Source organism: Lycorma delicatula, chromosome 1 (genome assembly GCF_047948215.1).
Source record: "Lycorma delicatula isolate Av1 chromosome 1, ASM4794821v1, whole genome shotgun sequence".
NCBI classification, from domain to species: domain Eukaryota; kingdom Metazoa; phylum Arthropoda; class Insecta; order Hemiptera; family Fulgoridae; genus Lycorma; species Lycorma delicatula.
This window is the reverse complement of record NC_134455.1, coordinates 132,615,080-132,634,571: the sequence shown is the minus strand read 5'-3', so window position 1 is coordinate 132,634,571 and position 19,492 is coordinate 132,615,080. Positions and strand designations below refer to the sequence as shown.

The 19,492-nt window shown below is 30.1% G+C and overlaps 2 protein-coding genes across 2 annotated transcripts in view; one reads left to right on the top strand and one right to left on the bottom strand.

The window, feature by feature from the left end:
- Positions 1 to 15,783, bottom strand: part of LOC142322349 (uncharacterized) — an 88,624-nt gene extending 72,841 nt beyond the window's left edge. The window contains exons 1-3 of the mRNA XM_075361330.1: positions 15,545 to 15,783; positions 14,242 to 14,326; positions 4,194 to 4,241 (exon numbers count right to left, since the gene is read on the bottom strand). Coding sequence (XP_075217445.1) covers positions 4,194 to 4,241; positions 14,242 to 14,326; positions 15,545 to 15,577 — 166 coding nt within the window. The 5' untranslated portion in view covers positions 15,578 to 15,783. The remainder of the gene's footprint in view (positions 1 to 4,193; positions 4,242 to 14,241; positions 14,327 to 15,544) is intronic.
- Positions 15,784 to 16,583: 800 nt separating this feature from the next.
- Positions 16,584 to 19,492, top strand: part of ics (ras suppressor protein 1) — a 66,823-nt gene continuing 63,914 nt past the window's right edge. The window contains exon 1 of the mRNA XM_075361321.1: positions 16,584 to 16,723. The gene's annotated coding sequence lies outside the window, so the exon portion shown is untranslated. The remainder of the gene's footprint in view (positions 16,724 to 19,492) is intronic.

Sequence of the window (19,492 nt, the reverse complement as noted above, 5' to 3'; positions counted from 1 at the left end):
CAAGATTTGGTTATGTAACAAAATGAATTTTGAGTAGACTAAGATGAAGTTCCATCTTTCCTCTTTCCAAAAACCCCTTTTTGACCTCTGTATGCTGTAAAATAAGAATGCTTCACCTCATGGAAAAAGTGATGAAAATGGCTGTTTTTACCTGTTGGCAAGTTAGAAAATAGTCTATTACTCAAGAAAAGTTGTTTTTAAAAACATAAAAAAAATATTTTTTGGCCACTACAAGGTGGGTAGTTATATACCTAATAACATCAAAATCAAAAATAGTGATGTAATAAAATGTTTGAAAATTTGTTGAATCAAAATGGAATACCCATTTACAATATGATTTCAAAGTTAAATCATGAAGAATCTTATGGCAAGAAGTATACTTTACACTGTTTTATAACTTAAAAACACCTATAATGAATTAGTGAATTGTACTTGCGACAAACACTATCACACGTTTATTAATACAGAAATGTGTACGTCTTTATTAAAAGAAAGCTTAGTATACAGTTTGGTTAGTTGAAACAGTCTTCTGTGAATATTCTGATAATGTTTAGAACACATAACGATGACATATGAACCTCATAAAATTACATAAATCTTTGCATACATGGGCAACACTGATATACTGATTTGTTGCTGAAGAAACAAAAAAGATGTGTTACAGAATTACCCAGTAGATCGGTGCAAGAAGTTGAAAGGTATTTACGACTACCAATGTCTACAGCACACAGACACAATGTTACAAAAATTTCTAACACTTTACGTGTACAAAGTTCAGAAGTTACAATTTATTGAAACTAACTCCAGTACAATATACATGTGGAATATGCTAACTTCATTTTAGACAGAATTAATGCGGATAATCGGCTTCTGAATTACATTTGCTTTACTGATGAGGCTACGTTTTATGAAGTAAACTATAGTTGTGTGGAAGAGATGATAAAAGTTTTAAGACAGGTGCCGCCACCACTGCTCATTAGGAAGGAATAAGTCTGCTTGCATGTGTGGAAGGAGAAGCTTGTTCTGTCCTTGAAATGTGCTGAAAAGATCAGCACCTTTATTCAATGGAGAGTGGCATCCAGTGAGTGGATTCTGGGCTGATTATTGATTTCGCAAAATGAATGAAAAAATGTTATGAGTTTGGGTCAAATTTTGTTTGAAAACCAGGAAATCAGCTTCAGTCTTATAAACTCTTAAAACCAGCTTTCCAGGATAAATGTCTGAACTGGTAAAATGTTTTTATCTGGTTCAACAAATTCAAAAATGGCTGTGAATAAGTCAAGATGACCGCCAATCCGGCTGGCCTTCTGCTTCAAAATCCAATGAAAATATTGCAAAAGTTTGTGATTTAGTGCATCTTACATTTAGGGAGATGACTGATGAACTGAATTTAAGTTTCTACAAGAGTCAATTTTAACTGAAGATTTGAGGTATGCATGTGTGTCTTTGAAAAATTGAACAAGATTTGTTAAATAGGCTAATTACTGGTGACGAATATGGGTCTGTTGGGTATGACCGAGAAACAAAGGCAAAATCATTGCAGTGGAAGGGTCCAAGTTCACAACGACCAAGTTGGTCGAATGTGAAGACAATGTTAGTGATTTTCTTTGATTTTACAGGTATTGTGCATCATGAATTTCCCCTAGGAGACAGACTATCAACCAGGAATACTATAAAGTGTTCTAGTGTTTGTGTGAAAATTTGCAGAAGAAAAAGCCTGCACTCTTTTGAGACAAGAATTGGGTCCTCCAACGCATGTTCTTGATCATGGTATTTTTGAACAAATTCTAAATTCTTGTGCTTCCAAAATCACCCTGATTTAGCTCCTGCCAATTTCTACCTCTTTCATAAATTGAAATTTTTGTGAAAGGGAATAGATTTAATTGAATTAAAGATATCCAGGCAAATACAAAGAGGGTTCTTACTACTATTAAGAAAGAAGATTTCCAGGAATGTTTTCAAAAGTGAAATCCCATTAGTGTGTTTAGTCAGAAAGGTCTTTACTACTTTGATGGATATTCATCACAATTGCCTGTAAGTATTGCCATTTTGAAATTATAAGGCAAGCCTTAAAACTTTACAATCACATCTTGTATGTGGTAATTAGAAAATCTGCACATAATAAGAGAACATATTCATGATAATCCTAAAAACAATATTTGGTACACTATATTACATGATGAAATAACTGGACTATTCCCAAAGTTCATTAAGTGCTAACATGATTTTAAACGTATTACATTATAGTGCAAATGAATGGAAACACTGCACTATAGATTTCAGTTAGGTTGGTCATACTGTACTTTCCAAGGTTGGTTAGTAAACAGCTCTGATCACAGTTTTTTACTGTCTTTTATAATCTAGTGTGATAATCAAGTATTATGTAAAACTGTTAATTAGATTTGTTTAACCTTTACAATCAGTGCATTTGGTTTTTGCTAGCGGTGTAGCAACAAAATCCATCTGACTTAATTTTTTAAATTGTTCTCACACCAAAAATAAACTAACTAAAATCATAATTCTGCATGAACATTTTTTAATATCTCAATGCCAAATTTCTGCACGATCTGAGGTGAATTTAAAACCTGTTAATTCCACTTACCAACCTCAGATTGGCTAAAACATGAATAAAGGGAATATGTGGCAAAAAAAAGAATTACTAAAATAGATGACGTCTTGCCAACTAGATCATTTAAAATTGATTCTCAAAAACCAAAATCATCATGACATCCATTGAAAAAGCAACTCCTGACCAAAAAAAATTATCAAACGATAGATTGAGAATCTTTTCTCCCTGTTTACTCAGTAAAACATCCAGTGAAAAAATATATTGATGTTTTTCTTTGAAGGACATAATTGTTTTATTCCAAAGAAATGATGTATACAGGTATACAGAAAAAACACAATTCTGCATCTTGCCCAAGCATTCTTGTCTAATCTAATAAAAATATATTACTGTCACTTGTGAACTTTTCTGCTGCTTTTGAAGAATTATGGGGAACAAAGTCTTACTAGAACATCCAATTTTTGCTACAAACTTACGTCTTGTCATTCTTCAAAAGCGCCAAAAAATTCATGAAGAACAATAATATATGTTTACTAGAATAGGCAGGAATAGATTGATTAAAATACTGATCTCAATCCTACTAAGAATTTTCAGGCCAAATGCAAGAATAAAATGAAGCTGAATTGCATGATCAACAATACAACTCTTATATTGTCTTAAGATAAAAAATTTAAAGGACAATATATATATATATATATATATATAGATTTATTCAAAAAAAAGAGCGTAAAGTTGAAAATATATAGGTGGATATATTTCATACTAAAACAAGTGCATAATGCAGACTCATAAAAGTAAAACATAATTAAAAATTGAAGGTATTCCATTAATTTGCGCAACACCGTAATGCTTTTCCACAGTTCTTTACAAGTGAGACAGGCTCTTCTGTAGACTGAGATCTTGCTCTATATACTGAGATCTACCACTGGACAACCATACTTCAGCAACAATACTTCCAAATCATGTTATCATTAGAGATGGTCCAAGTTTTTTACCTCTGAGGTCAGTGGACATACCTACACTCTATCTCCTTTTAGATATGTCAAAGATGTTATTTATGGAACGTATGAGACAGAAATTTCCACACTGAAAGAGAGGATTAAAGGTGCAATCAAAAGCATTATCCAACAGATGTCGGAAAATGCATGCAAAGAGTGAGCATGGTTTGGATATTTCTATTAAAAACATATGGTATGAAAAATCTTTATATTTTTATGTAAATTTCTATGAAAATAAATTTATTTATCTTAATTTATAAAAATTACTTATTTATTCACACAGCAACAACAGGCTAGCACTAAATAACCCTTACTCACAGACAACAATGAATTTTTAAAGCGAGTGAAGAAAGCCACACCTAACAGCAACTCGAACCTCAAGATGTAAGTCAGATACCACTCCACTAAGATCAGCAATATATATATTTTTACTTTATAATAAAAATGTTGACATTGAAATCATTCTCTCTGGTGGTTTAACAATAATAAGTATTTAGGTTAATTTAAAAAAAAAATTAATAACATTACCATAGTGTATAAATACTTTTTTCTCTTTTTAAAAATGTAGACACACTGTACAAAAGTAGATAAGTAAATAAAACAAAATACAATAAACAAAAATAACTGACCTTGCTTCAATTTTTTCTTGAATGAACTGTTCATATCTTCCTTTTGATCTAGAAACAAAAAAAAAAAACATTTTTTAACAAAATAAAAAAAAGGAAAGTCACTTACATTAACAGATTAGTTAGATGTTATTATTTATAGTATACATATATATGTATGTTAGATGCCATAAGTACTACTATACTTTACTGGACTTCTCTTTTTTTCTGTTTAGCCTCCAGAACCACCATAGGTATTACTTCAGAGGATGATATGTATAAATGTAAATGAAGTATAGTTTTGAACTGTTTCAGGTCAACCATTCCTGAGATGTGTGGTTACCCAACCACCAAAGAACACTGGTATCCACGATCTAGTATTCAAATCTGTATAAATATAACGGCTTTACTATAATTTGAACCTTAGAACTCCTGTCTTCAAAAAAATAGCTGATTTGCAATGACGCGTTGATCACTAGAACAACCTGATGAGTTTAGTTTACTGGACTTGACACAAGGCAAATTCACTTCCAAAAAATGACAGTCTTTGTTTTTTTAAGGTAATAAACACACCATCATTCAGGCTAAATAAAAAGAATGAAGAATAAAGCGATTTTCTGTTGTCTTCTTCCGTACACTGAATATACTGGTAAACTGGGTATACCAAGCCTAATGTAATCCAGATTACATTTAGCTTTACAAGTGACAGCTTCCACTGTATTCACCACAATTAATTGTATAATTAACATCATTACGCTAAAAGAAAGCAATTCTGATTAGACTAACTAAAGATATTATACATCCATCACAGTCACAAGAAAGACTGGAATAATCATGCAAATCACAGATGTAACTCTTTCCAAAAACAATGCATTATACGAATTTTCTCCACTCGGCAGTTAAAATGAATGTAATGTTTTTTTTTTTTTCAAGTAAATACCTTAAATTGTTTTTTTTTTTAGTGAACTGCTTTAAACTAATTTAATCATTCATGCTAAAGAGGTGAGGCAAATTATTTTGTACTAAAAGAAATACAAAAGCTATACAACTGGTCATGTGTAATGTACTTTATATTTTATAAGAACTGGACTACAGGTTGTCTACAGGGCATCAAATAGAAACTACACCATCTGCACTTAACATATTAAAAAAATCTGTAAGTTATTCTTTCATGTAACGTACATTTGAAACGTTCAGTATGAATGGTCGATAGATATCTCTAAAGTAAAGACCGCTGGGAAATTTCTCTCCTTAAGGTGAGCGAACCTGTATCGTTCAAGGTCACGCTAGTAATGTACACACTGCATTGTTTCTGTAAGTTGTCGCGATGTAGTATCTTTGATTATGTGTGAGTTATTATGTTATAATGAATAGGAAAATCGATGTTGTGTACTGTGAAATACGTCGTATCATAAGTTTTTTAAACCATCAAAACGTTAAGCCGGCTGAAATTTATAGGCAGTCGGTTGCTGTGTATGGTGATAATGTAATGAATGAAAGTAACGTCCGAAAATGGTGGGAAAGGTTTAGAAATAACAGAATTAATGTGCACGATGAAGAACGTTCGGGGAGGCCCTTGATAATCACCGAGGACTTGTTGAAACGAGTCGATGATGAAATCAGAAAAGATCGTCGCTCAACGATTTTCAACCTGGCCCTTTTTTTTCTTGAAGTTTCAAGAGCTGTTATCGGTCGCATTGTTGATGACCGTTAATGCTTCAGAAAGGTTTGATCACGTTGGGTGCCGCACGTCTTAACGGAACGTCACGAAAAATTCCGAGTGGGATTTGCTTTGGAATTTTTGATCCGCTACACAGAAAACGATTATGAGTTCCTTAATTCAAATGTTACCTGCGATAAAACAAGAATTTCGTATTACACGTCAGAGAGAAAACGGCAATCAAGTGAATGGCGTCATTCTCAATCACCAACCAGGCCAACAAAGGTCAAGCCACAGCCATTTGGACGCAGACTGATGACCATAGTCTTTTAGAATCGGTTTGGCATAGTGCTGATTGATTTCATGCCACGTGGAACGACTGTAAATGCAGAAGCCTACTGCGAAACTGTACGTAAGTTACGGCGCGCCATTCAAAATCGACGACGTAGGCGGCTGACTGACGGCGTCGTCCTACTACACGATAATGTAGGTCCGACATCCACCACACACTCCGAACTTAGCTCCTGTTGATTACCATTTGTTTGGGAAATGAAAGGATTTTTGAAAGGTAAGCGATTCGCGGGTGGCGATGAAATTAAAAATGCTATTAATCAGTGGCTAAATGGATTGGCGGCAGAAGAATACGACGATGTTATATTGAAGCTGGTGTGTCGCTACGATAAATGTAGTAATTCATGTGGCGATTATTTTGAGAAGTAGTATAAGGTATGCACTTCAAGAGAAATAAAAATATTTATAAAGTTTTCAGAAATGCTTTTACAATGAAACGATCTTTCCTTTAGAGATAACCTCTTGTAAATACAATGGCTTTACAAAGACACTGTACGGTAATACACAGATTTTTTTTGGTTTTCTACTAGGTAAATAATAATATATTACTTTGATCATATCAGGAATAGATGTAATCCATTTACCTCGTGGCAAACCTATAAAATTCTCGTGACAAACCTTGGTCAGAGCAGTATTAAAAAATACACGATTAATTATAGAACAAAAAATAGATGTCATTAAATTGCATATTAATTGTTTTAAAAAATCCGTGAAATAATGTTAAGTACATGAAAAAACTAAATATAAAATACTAATACCAATGGACTTCACCCAAAATTGGTGAAAATGATAGAATTAATACTAAACACACAGCCCAAGATTAAATTTAGAGGGAAGATGTCTGAACATTCTCGATAAAGACCGGATTAAGAGAAGGTGATGGACTTTCCCCACTGCTGTTCAATATTACACTGGACTACATAATTAAAATTTGACAAAGGCAAAATCCCATTAAAACAATAATTGGAACAGGTAAAAATTCAATAAAAACTAATATATTAGGATTTGCAGAATTTGGCCTTACTAGCACTAAATATGGAAGAAGTTAAAAAACAAATCATCAGCCTAGAAAAAATTTCCCAAAGGATTGGCCTGAAAATTTCTTATGAAAAGACAGAAATAATGGCCATGGATTCCCTCTGTTTAAGGAAAATCCAAGTTAACAATAAGGAAATAAAAATAATTGAACAATTTAAATACGTAGGTGAAATCATTCACTGCAGATTGAAGAAAAAACAAACATGGCAAAACAGAATAACTAAAATTAAAAGAGCACAAAGTCTAACTTGGCAAACATACAATAAAAAATGTCTTTCAATAAAATTAAAAATTCACCATTATAACACAGTAGTTCTTCCAGTGGTGCTTTATGCTTGTGAGACTATCTTTCAGATTAAGAATGAAAGTAAAACGGACCGATTACTTAAAACACAAAGGTGAATTATCAGAACTTGTTTAAATAAAAGTTATCAAAAGGATGGAGTCTGGCGAATTGCCACAAATGAAACGGTCTGCAAACAAGTTGACCCGATTCTCAGTACAATGAAAAAACAAAGGATTTCCCATTTTTCCACATATTAAGAATGCCTGAGAACCAAATTCTAAAACAACTAGTCACAAGGAATATTAACAAAAAAAAAAAAACTGGGCAATATGTTGGAGAAATCCAAAGAAATCTTCAAGAAATTGGCTTCGGGGTTGAGGACGCCTGTAATAAAATGAAAATTAACTACCCACTTCAAAACAGTAGATTCAACGTTAAAAAATTAGAAAGGTATAACAAAGTGGACGTCACAGGCGAGATCAGGAAACAACGATCCAATAGAAAGAAGAAATACTGGGAAAATCGAAAGGCCAGACTAATACAGAAATTCATGAGCAACTGAAATATGAATGAGTAAAGTGGTCCAATGTGGCCCCAAAAATAAAAAAAAAATACTGATACCAAAACATTCACAATTCAGAAGGCATTAATGAGTAATTATAAACTTTTAGAATAACTAACATAAATTTGTTTATTATTTTTTTAATACAAAGATTATATTTAGGTATTTCACAGATTTCTTATAGCAAACAGACAGATTTTACAATCCTTTAATTCATACATTTAATCTGTTTCGCTTGTTTTCATATGTTTAATATGTTTCTCTAAAAGACAAGCAAGAAAGAAGGTCTGAAAAACATTCGTAATGTACATGGATTACCCGTACCAGGATTACTAAGTAAAATGAATGAAGCAGGTTTGCATTGCTTTCCTCACTTACAAGGGTGCCGATAAGCTTACTGATTTTACTGACCCACTTTCAAAGTGGATAAAAAGAAGACCCTACTTTAAATCCAAATGGCAGCTTCCAACTTAGCTCCATTTTGGAGTAAACTGCATATAGAGATTTTTAAGTGTCAAGTAGTTTATTTGTATAACTAGCCACAGTAGCAGCAGAGTTACAAGCATTCTAGTCTCATAACTGAGAAATCTTGGGTTAGTCTCTGTGTACTTCTAACTTTTATTTTTTTCTTACATCTACATCAACAAATATGATTTTTTTTTATTTTGAGCAGCCTATTAGGGACCTTGCCAACATTATTTCTTTTCTTCTTTTCCATACTTCCTTCATTCTCTTGGAGTGCAAACTGATTTTCTTCTTTGTCCATTTTATAATGTAGATGGAGTTTTATTATTTACATTTTAAATAATAATATTTATTAAAATCTGGAAAAAACTACATGAATTTCATGTTTGCGGATTATTTTATTTAAATATAACAATTATTAACCTAATAAACATATTTTGTATTATAAAATTTGAAAAAATAAAATAAATTTATTTAAATTTAATCCTGCTTGTTAAAATCTAAAAACATTTGTTTCAATTTTGGTTTTATTTTAAATTATCATCCACAAATTATAGCAGGCATACTGTAAAATTAATTTTTTTTTAATATTTATAAATATAAAACAAAGGATGTTCCCATCCCTGTTACTGTTTAATCTTTACATAGAACTAGCAGTTAGTGATGTTAAAAGAAAAATTTAGATCCAGAGTAGCATTACAAGTTGAAAAGATAAAGATGCTACGATTTGCTGATGATACAGTAATTCTAGCTGAGAATAAAAAAGATTTAGAAGAAACAATGAACGGCATGGATGAAGTCCTATGCAACAACTATCACATGAAAATAAACAAGAAAAAAACGAAAGTAATGAAATGTAATAGAAATAACAAAGATGGACCACTGAATGTGAAAATAGGAGAAAAGATTGTGGAGGTAGAAGAATTTTGTTATTTCAGAAGTAGAATTACTAAAGATGGACGAAGTAGGAGCGATATAAAATGCCGAATAGCACAGGCAAAATGAGCCTTCAGTCAGAAATATAATTTGTTTACATCAAAAATTAATTTAAACATCAGAAAAACATTTTTGAAAGTACATGTTTGGAATGTAGCTTTATATGAAAGTAAAACTTGACCGATTGGGGTACCTGAGAAGAGAAGATTTTGAAATGCGGTGCTATAGGAGAATGTTAAAAATCAGATGTTTGGATAGAGTGACAAAAAGAGGTGTAGCAAATTGATGAAGAAAGAAGCATTTGGAAAAATATAGTTAAAAGAAGAGACAGACTTATAGGCCTCATATTAAGGCGTCCAGGAATAGTCACTTTAATATTGGAGGGACAGGTAGAAGGGAAAAATTGTGCACGCAGGCAATGTTTGAAATATGTAAAACAAATTGTTAGGAATGTAGGATGTAGCAGGTATACCGAAATGAAATGACTGGCACTAGATAGGGAATCTTGGAGAGCTGCATCAAACCATTCAAACGATTGAAGAAAAAATAAATAAAACAAAATTTGTTTGTTGTCTTTTTCCCCCATGTGTTCACTATTCCCAGACATTCATGATATTTAAGTTAGTGATTGATATGTTCAAATAAAATAATAATCAGCAAACATGAAATTCATACAGTTGTTTTTCAAGATTCTTAACCATATTATTATTATTTATAAATACTACATAATAAAAAGTAAGTAAGTAATAAAAGTAATCCAAGACTAGAATCAGAGATTTCCGATTATGAAACTGAACTGCTCATCACTCAGTTACTGCCACTAATGTGATTGTAGTTATACAAATAAACTATTTGAACCACTCAAAAATCTTTAAATGTAGTTTACTCCAAAGGAGAGCCAAGTTTGAAGTGAGATTTAAATAAGGAACCCCCCCCCATCTATCACACTAGATAAGAGCATCAATTAAGTCTGTTGTAACCTAATCCCCCTCCTCATATTAGCCAAATATATTACTCTCCTCAGCACGTGTAATCCACTGAAAGGCAACTACTTACACCCAAAAATTGACATCTTCACTTAATTCACAACTGAATTAGTTCAATAAATTATTGCTGCTAAAGAAAGGACGACACCAACTCTTGCAGCTAAGGTGCTTTATATGTATTAGAGTCAGGAAGAAGCTGATATCATAATGTAGCACATTAATGTACCCCTGTCAAAAAAAAAAAAAAAAAAAAAAAAGAAAAAAGTGGCACTTTAAATATGTCTTTTTTATTACAACCCTGGATATGCTTCTAGAAAATGAATGAGATGGAATTAGCATAATCCCCGACTACTGCCAAAAACTAATCAAAGATCAGCTGATCTAAAATGACCATAGATAAATAATGCATATTTAGGATGCACTAAAATAATACATTATGTTTTAGATATCTGTTCATTCAATACATAAATATTACATGTTTTTATAAAAAAAAGGAAACATTCTCAGTTGATTGCAGTTTTTTTTTCTATGTATTCATCAAATTTAACAATATTCATATTCTCACTTTATTTTATAGATGTTCTCTGGTGATCCTGTAGTGCAATTTTCCAGATAATGTAAGTAAAGGTTTTTTATGAACAAATTACATTATCGTCTACATAGATGATTTGAATATATTTTTATTTTTTATATAATGAATATTTATAACACAGTAATAATAAATTTTGTGGCACCATTCTGTTAGTTTTTAACCCACGGTGACTCATGCTAAGTAAAGTTACACAGTAACTCGTACATTGAGATTTTTTCTCAATTTAAAAGAGTTGAATAGAATTTTTCTATGAATGTAAAAAGGTTTTGACTTCATTTTTGCATTATACGTTTTGATTTTTTAATGGTTTCTATTCTTTATTATTCTTCTTCATTTACTCGACAACATGAAATTAAATATAATTGTTAATGTTGAAAGTTTAAAAACTTATTAATATGTGATGTCTACATATAAAAACTAATGTGAATAATGGATGTTAAAAAGTAATGTAGTATTAATAAAAAAACAAACTAAAAAGATTAATAAAATACACACATTTAAAAATAACAAATATGAAAATATTTTTCTCCCCATTTAACTCAACTGTACCTACTACACCTCAAGAGAAACCTAGGTGTGTTTTCTGTCCAGCAAGAAAAAATAGATACACCCAGCACAAGTGTGTAACATTTATAGGAATTTAATTTGTAAAGAACATAGTTATGAAAACTACATTAATCTGTTGTATGTGTGTCAAAATAATGAGTCAGATAAGTGAAAAACTATGTTTTTACTTTTTTAGGAACTTAAAAAACAAGGGAATGTTTGTTTGAGTCCTGACCGAATGAAGCAAGCTGCTGCCCACTTGATGCCCTTTCACGCACAGAAGTTCACTGGGAAGTAGCGGCTTATTTTTTTCTAATTGTTCTGATTACAGTAAGATGATGGTTTGTAAATAGGCGATTTGCGAGAGACATGGCAGTATAATAGTTGGTAGATGTAAACGTTTCTACCACTGTTATCAATGGGAACTATCAATCACTTCACTATACTACTAGCAGCGCTGACAATTTTGTAGGGACCATTTGGTTGTTGGCCTGCATGCACTTCCATGTTACTGGTAAAAAAAATTTGCGAATCAAATAGGGCATATATTTTTATGCCATACTTAAAGGGTTCATTTGCTGTATGTTTCCTGAAATGACACTTTCGCTGAAATGGTGATGTGTTCATCTATGATGATGTATTCACTGACACGATAAGATGTTTTACACTGATTCACGAAATCTTCAAAAATTTGGCACACAGGTGCAAGGTTGTCTTTAGCGATCCAATCAGCTCTCGTTGTTAGGTCATCAAAGCGAATTGCTTGGAAAAGTGTAAGAAAACATCTTCAGTTGCCAAGTAAATATCAGGTGCTGAGCCATCTGTACTCCATAATTCATCTGTATTCAGGTGGTGTGCCATTTTGACACCAATCAAATGTAATAATCCAAAGAACGCGAATAACTCCTCAAAAATTGTGGATGGGCAATCTCTTTTACCTCTAGCATACGAACCATTTATTTTCTGTAATTTTTGATTTGTGTACCTTACAATTTCCTCTATTGTCTTATCCCGAAAAATATTTTCCAGCCATCAATACTAATTTTTGGATAACCAAACTGACATGTAACACCTGGGATTTTTTTATTTATTTTATGAGCTTATATTGGATGTGGTTTATGAATATATTATGCATTACTACATCATTACCAATGTAAAAGGGCATTTACAATTTTTGCTGTTGAATATTTTAAAGCCTTTCATCTCTGATTTCTTACAGTCTTCATAATCAGTGTCACCAGATTACTATTTTCATTTTCCTGTTTAGCCTCCGGTAACTACAGTTTAGATAATTCTTCAGAGGATGAATGAGGATGATATGTATGAGTGTAAATGAAGTGTATGTAGTCTCGTACATTCTCAGTTCGACCATCCCTGAGATGTGTGGTTAATTGAAACCCAACCACCAAAGAACACCGGTATCCACGATCTAGTATTCAAATCCGTGTAAAAATAACTGACTTTACTAGGACTTGAACACTGGAACTCTTGACTTAAAAATCAGCTGATTTGGGAAAATGCATTCACCACTAGACCAACCTGGTGGGTGTCACCAGATTACTAAGTTTCTATTTTATGGTCACTGAGTTCCAAGGGTGCATCTAAGTTTGAATCTGAAAACTTCCTATTTTCATTATTTTCTTCTTTTAAACAATTTATAATATATTTATCACTTTCCATTCTGAATTATGATCATGAATATTAAAATAAAGTTAATGAAATGATATTCGTATTATATATTACCCAACAATTCACAGTAAATTAATATAATCACTTGCACATCAAGAAAAATACTGACATCCTTGACTTCCACTCATTCCCTTTGCCAATACACAATCACAGACCCAAGCAGGCATAATGTCAGTTACATACCTCCAACTCTAAGAAGTCAAAGGAAGGATATTAGGAATGCCAACATATCTGCAGTAGTGTTGCTGTTAACAAATAATATAAGAATTTTTATTGTCTCATAGCGTGAGTTACTGGACTTGAGTCAGTCTGACTCTTATAAGCCCTTAGGTACAGATTTATACTACCATTATATTGTAATAAATACAGTTTACCAATGCAATACCGACCAGCTATTATAAAAACAAAAAAAGACTTGCTGCAGATTGATTTCTCCATCTTTCAGTAACCTCACTGAAGCAGTGAATTCTTAACAAATCATAATACAAAATAAATCTAGCATTAGCAGGATCTTTTATTTTTTTTAAATATCATATTCATCAATTTAAAATAATTATACAAACCTTATAACAAATCAGATAACTTATACAAACAGTTAAGCCATATCCATCTAAAATTTTACAGGTGATAAGGTAATATAACTGGCCAGGTTTCATAAAAATAAATTGAATCCAATTAGTCCACTGTGCAGAAAGCTAAAAAAAAAACTGTACCAATTTTGAGGTTTTTACCATTACATATCTTTAAAGAGAGATAGATGAATAATAAAAAACATATAAAATAAAACCATTGTTTTAATAAGTAACTTCCACTGTTTATCAAAACTTGCTTTTTCCCTGCTATTAAAAGTAATATTATACTTATTAACTACAGTATTTATTTCTATTTAATTGTACAATACATCTGAAAAAAAAAATTCGCTTACTTGTATAAATAAATAATAAACTATAAGATAACTTACCATCAACCTTGTCAGACTTCATGCTATTTAAATTGCACTCCTCTTCTGGTTCAGATATACTCTCCTTTTCTGGTTCAGAAAATTCCTGCAATACAGTAATAATATTATACTAATAAGTTCAGAAATATTTTTAAACAATATCACGCAGAGAAATTAAATTTTGATAAAATACACAAAGCGGTCTATAGCAAAAGATAATTTTTACTATTTTAAAACACCTAATTCATATATACATTATTAAAAAAATTAAAATTCTTAAACCGACAAAATTTTTTACTGATTGTTAGTATTAAAAAAAATGATTTTTTTTACATTATATATATATATATATATTTAAATGACAATAATAATGAAATATAATAAAAATACATACAATGCAATAAAAATAAAAAATATATACATAATTGACATATTTATAAATGTGTAGGATAAAAAAAGGCTTTAAATAATTAAATTTTAGTAAGTACATTTTATCCCAATGGAATGCAGAGTAACAAGTATAACATACTGCAACAATGTGAAAAAACTTTCTCAAATTGTTTAATTTAAAATAAAATTTGTAATGACTTAATCTAAATGATTAATCAACTAATTGAGTTAATATTACTTAAAGAATTCCAATATGCTACATAATTTAACAACTGTAATAATAGTAGATTTTAAATATTAATACTGATAATTTTTTTACATTTATAAACTGAAAATCACAATGATATTCAATATCCGATTATAAAACCACAAGAATTTTTTATAACAATAACCTGCTTTCCTCAAAGAAGTATAATATCAAAAGACATAAGAGTGTATGATACCACAGTAAACAATAACATTTGAAGAATTCCTACTGTAAATTAAAATTTAAAAAATTATACAAGTTAGAAAAATCATAATTAATTTCATTAAAATGATTGCTTGCAATTAATGAACCTAATATCAGTTAACTACAAACTATTAATAACTTTTCACATTAAAAATACTGAAATACAGAACAAGTACCTAAACACAAAATACCTTGTTCAAAAGTAAAATGTGTAAGTAGTGGGACTTCCTAATTTAAATTCAAAAATCAATATTTAAACAAACGTAATTATCAGATCAGAAACAAATATTCAACATTAGTTGGCTAAAAGAGATGCAAGATAGTAAAAAACTTCAACTTCATTTACAAAACACAATAGAATTCACCGAAAATTTTAAAATAAAAAATTATATCAAGGGATAACGTATGAAATGTTTTTTAAAAAGCACCAAACTTTCATAATTACCTAAAATAAGACAGTTAAAACTTTTAATTAAGGCTCACCTCACTTTTATTGATAAGTTTAATTTTCCACATCCGAGCAAGAACAGAAAATTTCACTTCTACACTAACAAAAATAACCTAATAATCATAAAAATGTAAGAAAATTAAAAATTTCATTTCACTAATGCAAAAACTAAATCTTACTGAAATAAAAGTACTCATACATAACTAGTCATTAACGATAATTGTTGAAAATCACGAATTTATATACTTAACACTGTTACTTATTACCAATTATTTCTAAACCACGACATCCCGTGCAAGAAATGCGCGGGAACAAAAATAAAATAATTACAACAGAGCGCTCTCTTGTAAAGAATAGTAAATGTTATAGCGCCATTCTTAAACCGTAGAATTCATACTTAAATCGTTAAAATTAAAAACGAGTGAAGAATGCCTACCACTTTTTAAAGTTACTCTTAATTTCATTAAAAAATAAATAAAATAAAATTTAATTTAAGAAATTTCTTATGACATTCGATTAATAAGAATTCTAATAACATTTATCGGAGAAAGAATTTAACAGAATTCTAACATTTTTATCGTTACGTATCAACTCCTCTAACTTTATTCTGGTAATAAGAGTAAGACATATAATGAAATTTAGATAGTTAATGGACCAAAAAAGATTCAAGCTTCTGCGTATAAATGAGAAGAGGAAATTTCGTAACTTTGAATTGAATTTCGAAGTTTCAATTCAAAACCCGGATTTTATGAATCAATTAATTAACCTTTGATTGAGATAAAATGTAATAACATCAATATTCATATAATATATTTTTATTATTACAAATCATTTTATTACAACAAATCATCTGTTAATAACATCAACAAATCTCGGTCGAAATGCCGTAAATCTGCGCATGCGAATAGTTCCCAATCATTTATGACGTAGCATGCTCAAACTATATCTTCACTAATTTTTGTCGTTTCTATATGGAAGGATGAAACATTAATTCTTACTGATCTTGTTTCTATTTTTTTTTTTTATTTGAAAATTATATACATAAATCAGATTTTTGGTTAATTAATGAGTGAGATCGATTTTATCTTCGTTAGAATCTACAAAAGAAAAATATCGGGATTTGAATTTGTTGATGCTGCATTTGGACCTAAACGTAAGACGTCTTTGTATTAACCAATGGGGAAGCAGCTGATTTTGGCGGTGATGCGTTACAGGTTATGTTGAATAATTGTGGTTATGTTAGTCGTTATTTGTTATTTTTATTTATATTAGGTTTTATTAATTTTTTTTAACTAGTAACTCGTCAACGTAGATAAAGATACTTGAGCAAGGAATTTGATAAAAATATTTTTACTAGCTAAAGTCAGTTGCTTTATTAACATTGGAAAAATAAAATTAATTGCGAGAGGTAACATTTTGGATACTAGTGTGTACTTATATATTGTGAATTCAATTAAAGTACTGAACAGCAAACCTTTTCCACCCAAAAACACAAGTTTATTTCAACAAATAAAAAAATTATTCATCTCTTTAACAAGAGATCATATATATACCTAAAGTCAAGATAGAATTTTGACAAAAATGTCAACAAAAACATTACAAATCAGAAGAACTTGGCTATTTTGAATCAAACTCAAATACAACGAAGTACCAGAGGAACACTTTTAAAAAATAATTAACATATGAAACATTACAAAGTAAAATTACTTCACATTCCAAGATAAACCATCACACAGTAATATTAGATTTCTTTTAGGCTCTCCCATTTCCAGTATAATACTATAAACATTTTTATAAGATTAATAGTGTCCCCCTCAAAAAATGATATTGATGATATTAATAATATTTTACCAAGGAAATACAAGAAAATGTGAACAGCTGCTAAAATATAAAAATAAACTACACTGTTAATTATACTTTACAGTTGAATATAATCATAATAAGCAGAACATTTTTCTGACTCCATTATCACAATAAAGCAGGCAACAAAACCATAGTTTGAAAATATGCTGAAAACCAGCAATGATATCCTCAACACATCTTAATCATTTGGTTATCTGCCCCGATAGATAACCATATAATCCCTTGAATGATGTCTGTTGCCAGTCACCTCCATTTCCCATTAAAACTTTGAGATCCTAAGAAGTGCCATTTCCTTTTATATTATGTTCATAATTTTTACTTTATCTGGGCTATTTAATGCAATATCTAGAAAAATTGAGCACACATCATTGAAGGAATGCATTGAAGAGAAGAAGAGAGGAATCCATTAAAAACATTGTAATTCTATGAATTACTGTGGAAGTGCTCTTCAAGATGATGGGTTTTTTTTCAGACAACACATAGTAGATTGTTTAAATATCGTTATTGTCATTTAAAATAATTAATTTTGCTGGTAATTATTTTTAATAATAAATATTGAATATTGATGATAAGCTTATATTGTTTCATTAAGGAACTTTAAAACACCATATCAGCTCAGTTGAAATCAAACCGTTGACTATTACTTTCGTTTCCTATTATTACATTTCCTATTCCTGGAAATTGTTTTTTTTTTAAAAAGCCATTTTTTTTGTTTGATTATTTAATCAATATTAATAAGCACAAAAAGCCAACTTTTCCACATCAGTTTGCCTATGTTCATTCTATTATAATAAACGTTCATTCTAATATATTTTTGAGATACATTTTTTTTTTTTAACAAAAAGTGCTTTCATGATATCATTCCTCGGGAGTTTTGATTAAAGAAAATATCCAAAGTTACCCATAAATTAAAAATAATATATATATACTTTAAAAAGTTTAAAACTTTAGCAGATAGAAGTGCCCTTGTGCTTTTTAACTTTTACATAGAACAGACAATGCAGGATTTGAAGGAAAAATTTGAAAATGGAGTAATTTTTCAAGAACAAAAAATAATGATTTTAAAACTTGATATTCATTTCACAAAAACATTTAAAATATAATACTATCTTTTGGGATTCTTTAAAAAATTCAAAACATTACAAAAATGGGCAGTAATATTATTTGGCCTGTATGAAACCATTATATTTAGCACCAAAATCTAGAAAATTAAAAATGTTACTTTATCTGTTTTAATATTTATAAATGTGTAGTCACTGTTAAAAATAATAATTCCTTATTCTTTAGATAAATAAAAATTTCTATTCAAAGGAACAGTTTGTGGATAATTCAACACAATACATTAGCATATGAGAAGGCTCCTTAAATGCTCCTGTTGACTATTTTAAAGCATTACTTACTCACTTAAAAAAATTTCACTCAAATTTTTTTTTTAATTTAATAAACAATTTTGTTTTACAAATATAACATTGCTCTGTTGATGAGTAACATGAAAATTAAATTTGTTACATATTATTAGCAAATTTAAATTTAATTATTATTCAAATTTTACTTATTAAATCCATAATTTTCCGAGATTTTGCTTTCAATACCAATTTTCTTTGTAACTTCTGATATTTTTATTGTTGGTCCCAAAATGTCGCTTTCAAAGAACTCCATCTACTCATCTTCTTTTTTGTTTACACCAATCTCTCCTTTCTCGTAATCTCACCTTTTTTTAAAAAATTGCCATTACAAACATTAACTTAAACTTCTTCTTTAAACTTAACATTGGAAACGTTTATTTCTAATGAAATAATAATTATCTAAGATAATATCAATAAAGATAAATTATAATGCAGATTAAAACCACAATACATGACAAACAGCATGTCATCCAGATAACAATAAGTACCAAATTTTTGTAAAATGTAGAATATTTTAAACAGGCTTGCCCAACTCCCTTTTTTTTCTTATTTGGGTTATTCGATGTCAAGTGGTCCAGTTTTGAAAATTGTCCCCAGTTGACCATTTCCAAATATTATCATATTTTTGGTGGAGGTTCCCCTTGCTCTGAAATGCCACTTTACCAAATTGCAGCTCTTTATCTGCTATGGCTGATTTTTTGTGGTCTCTTGAAA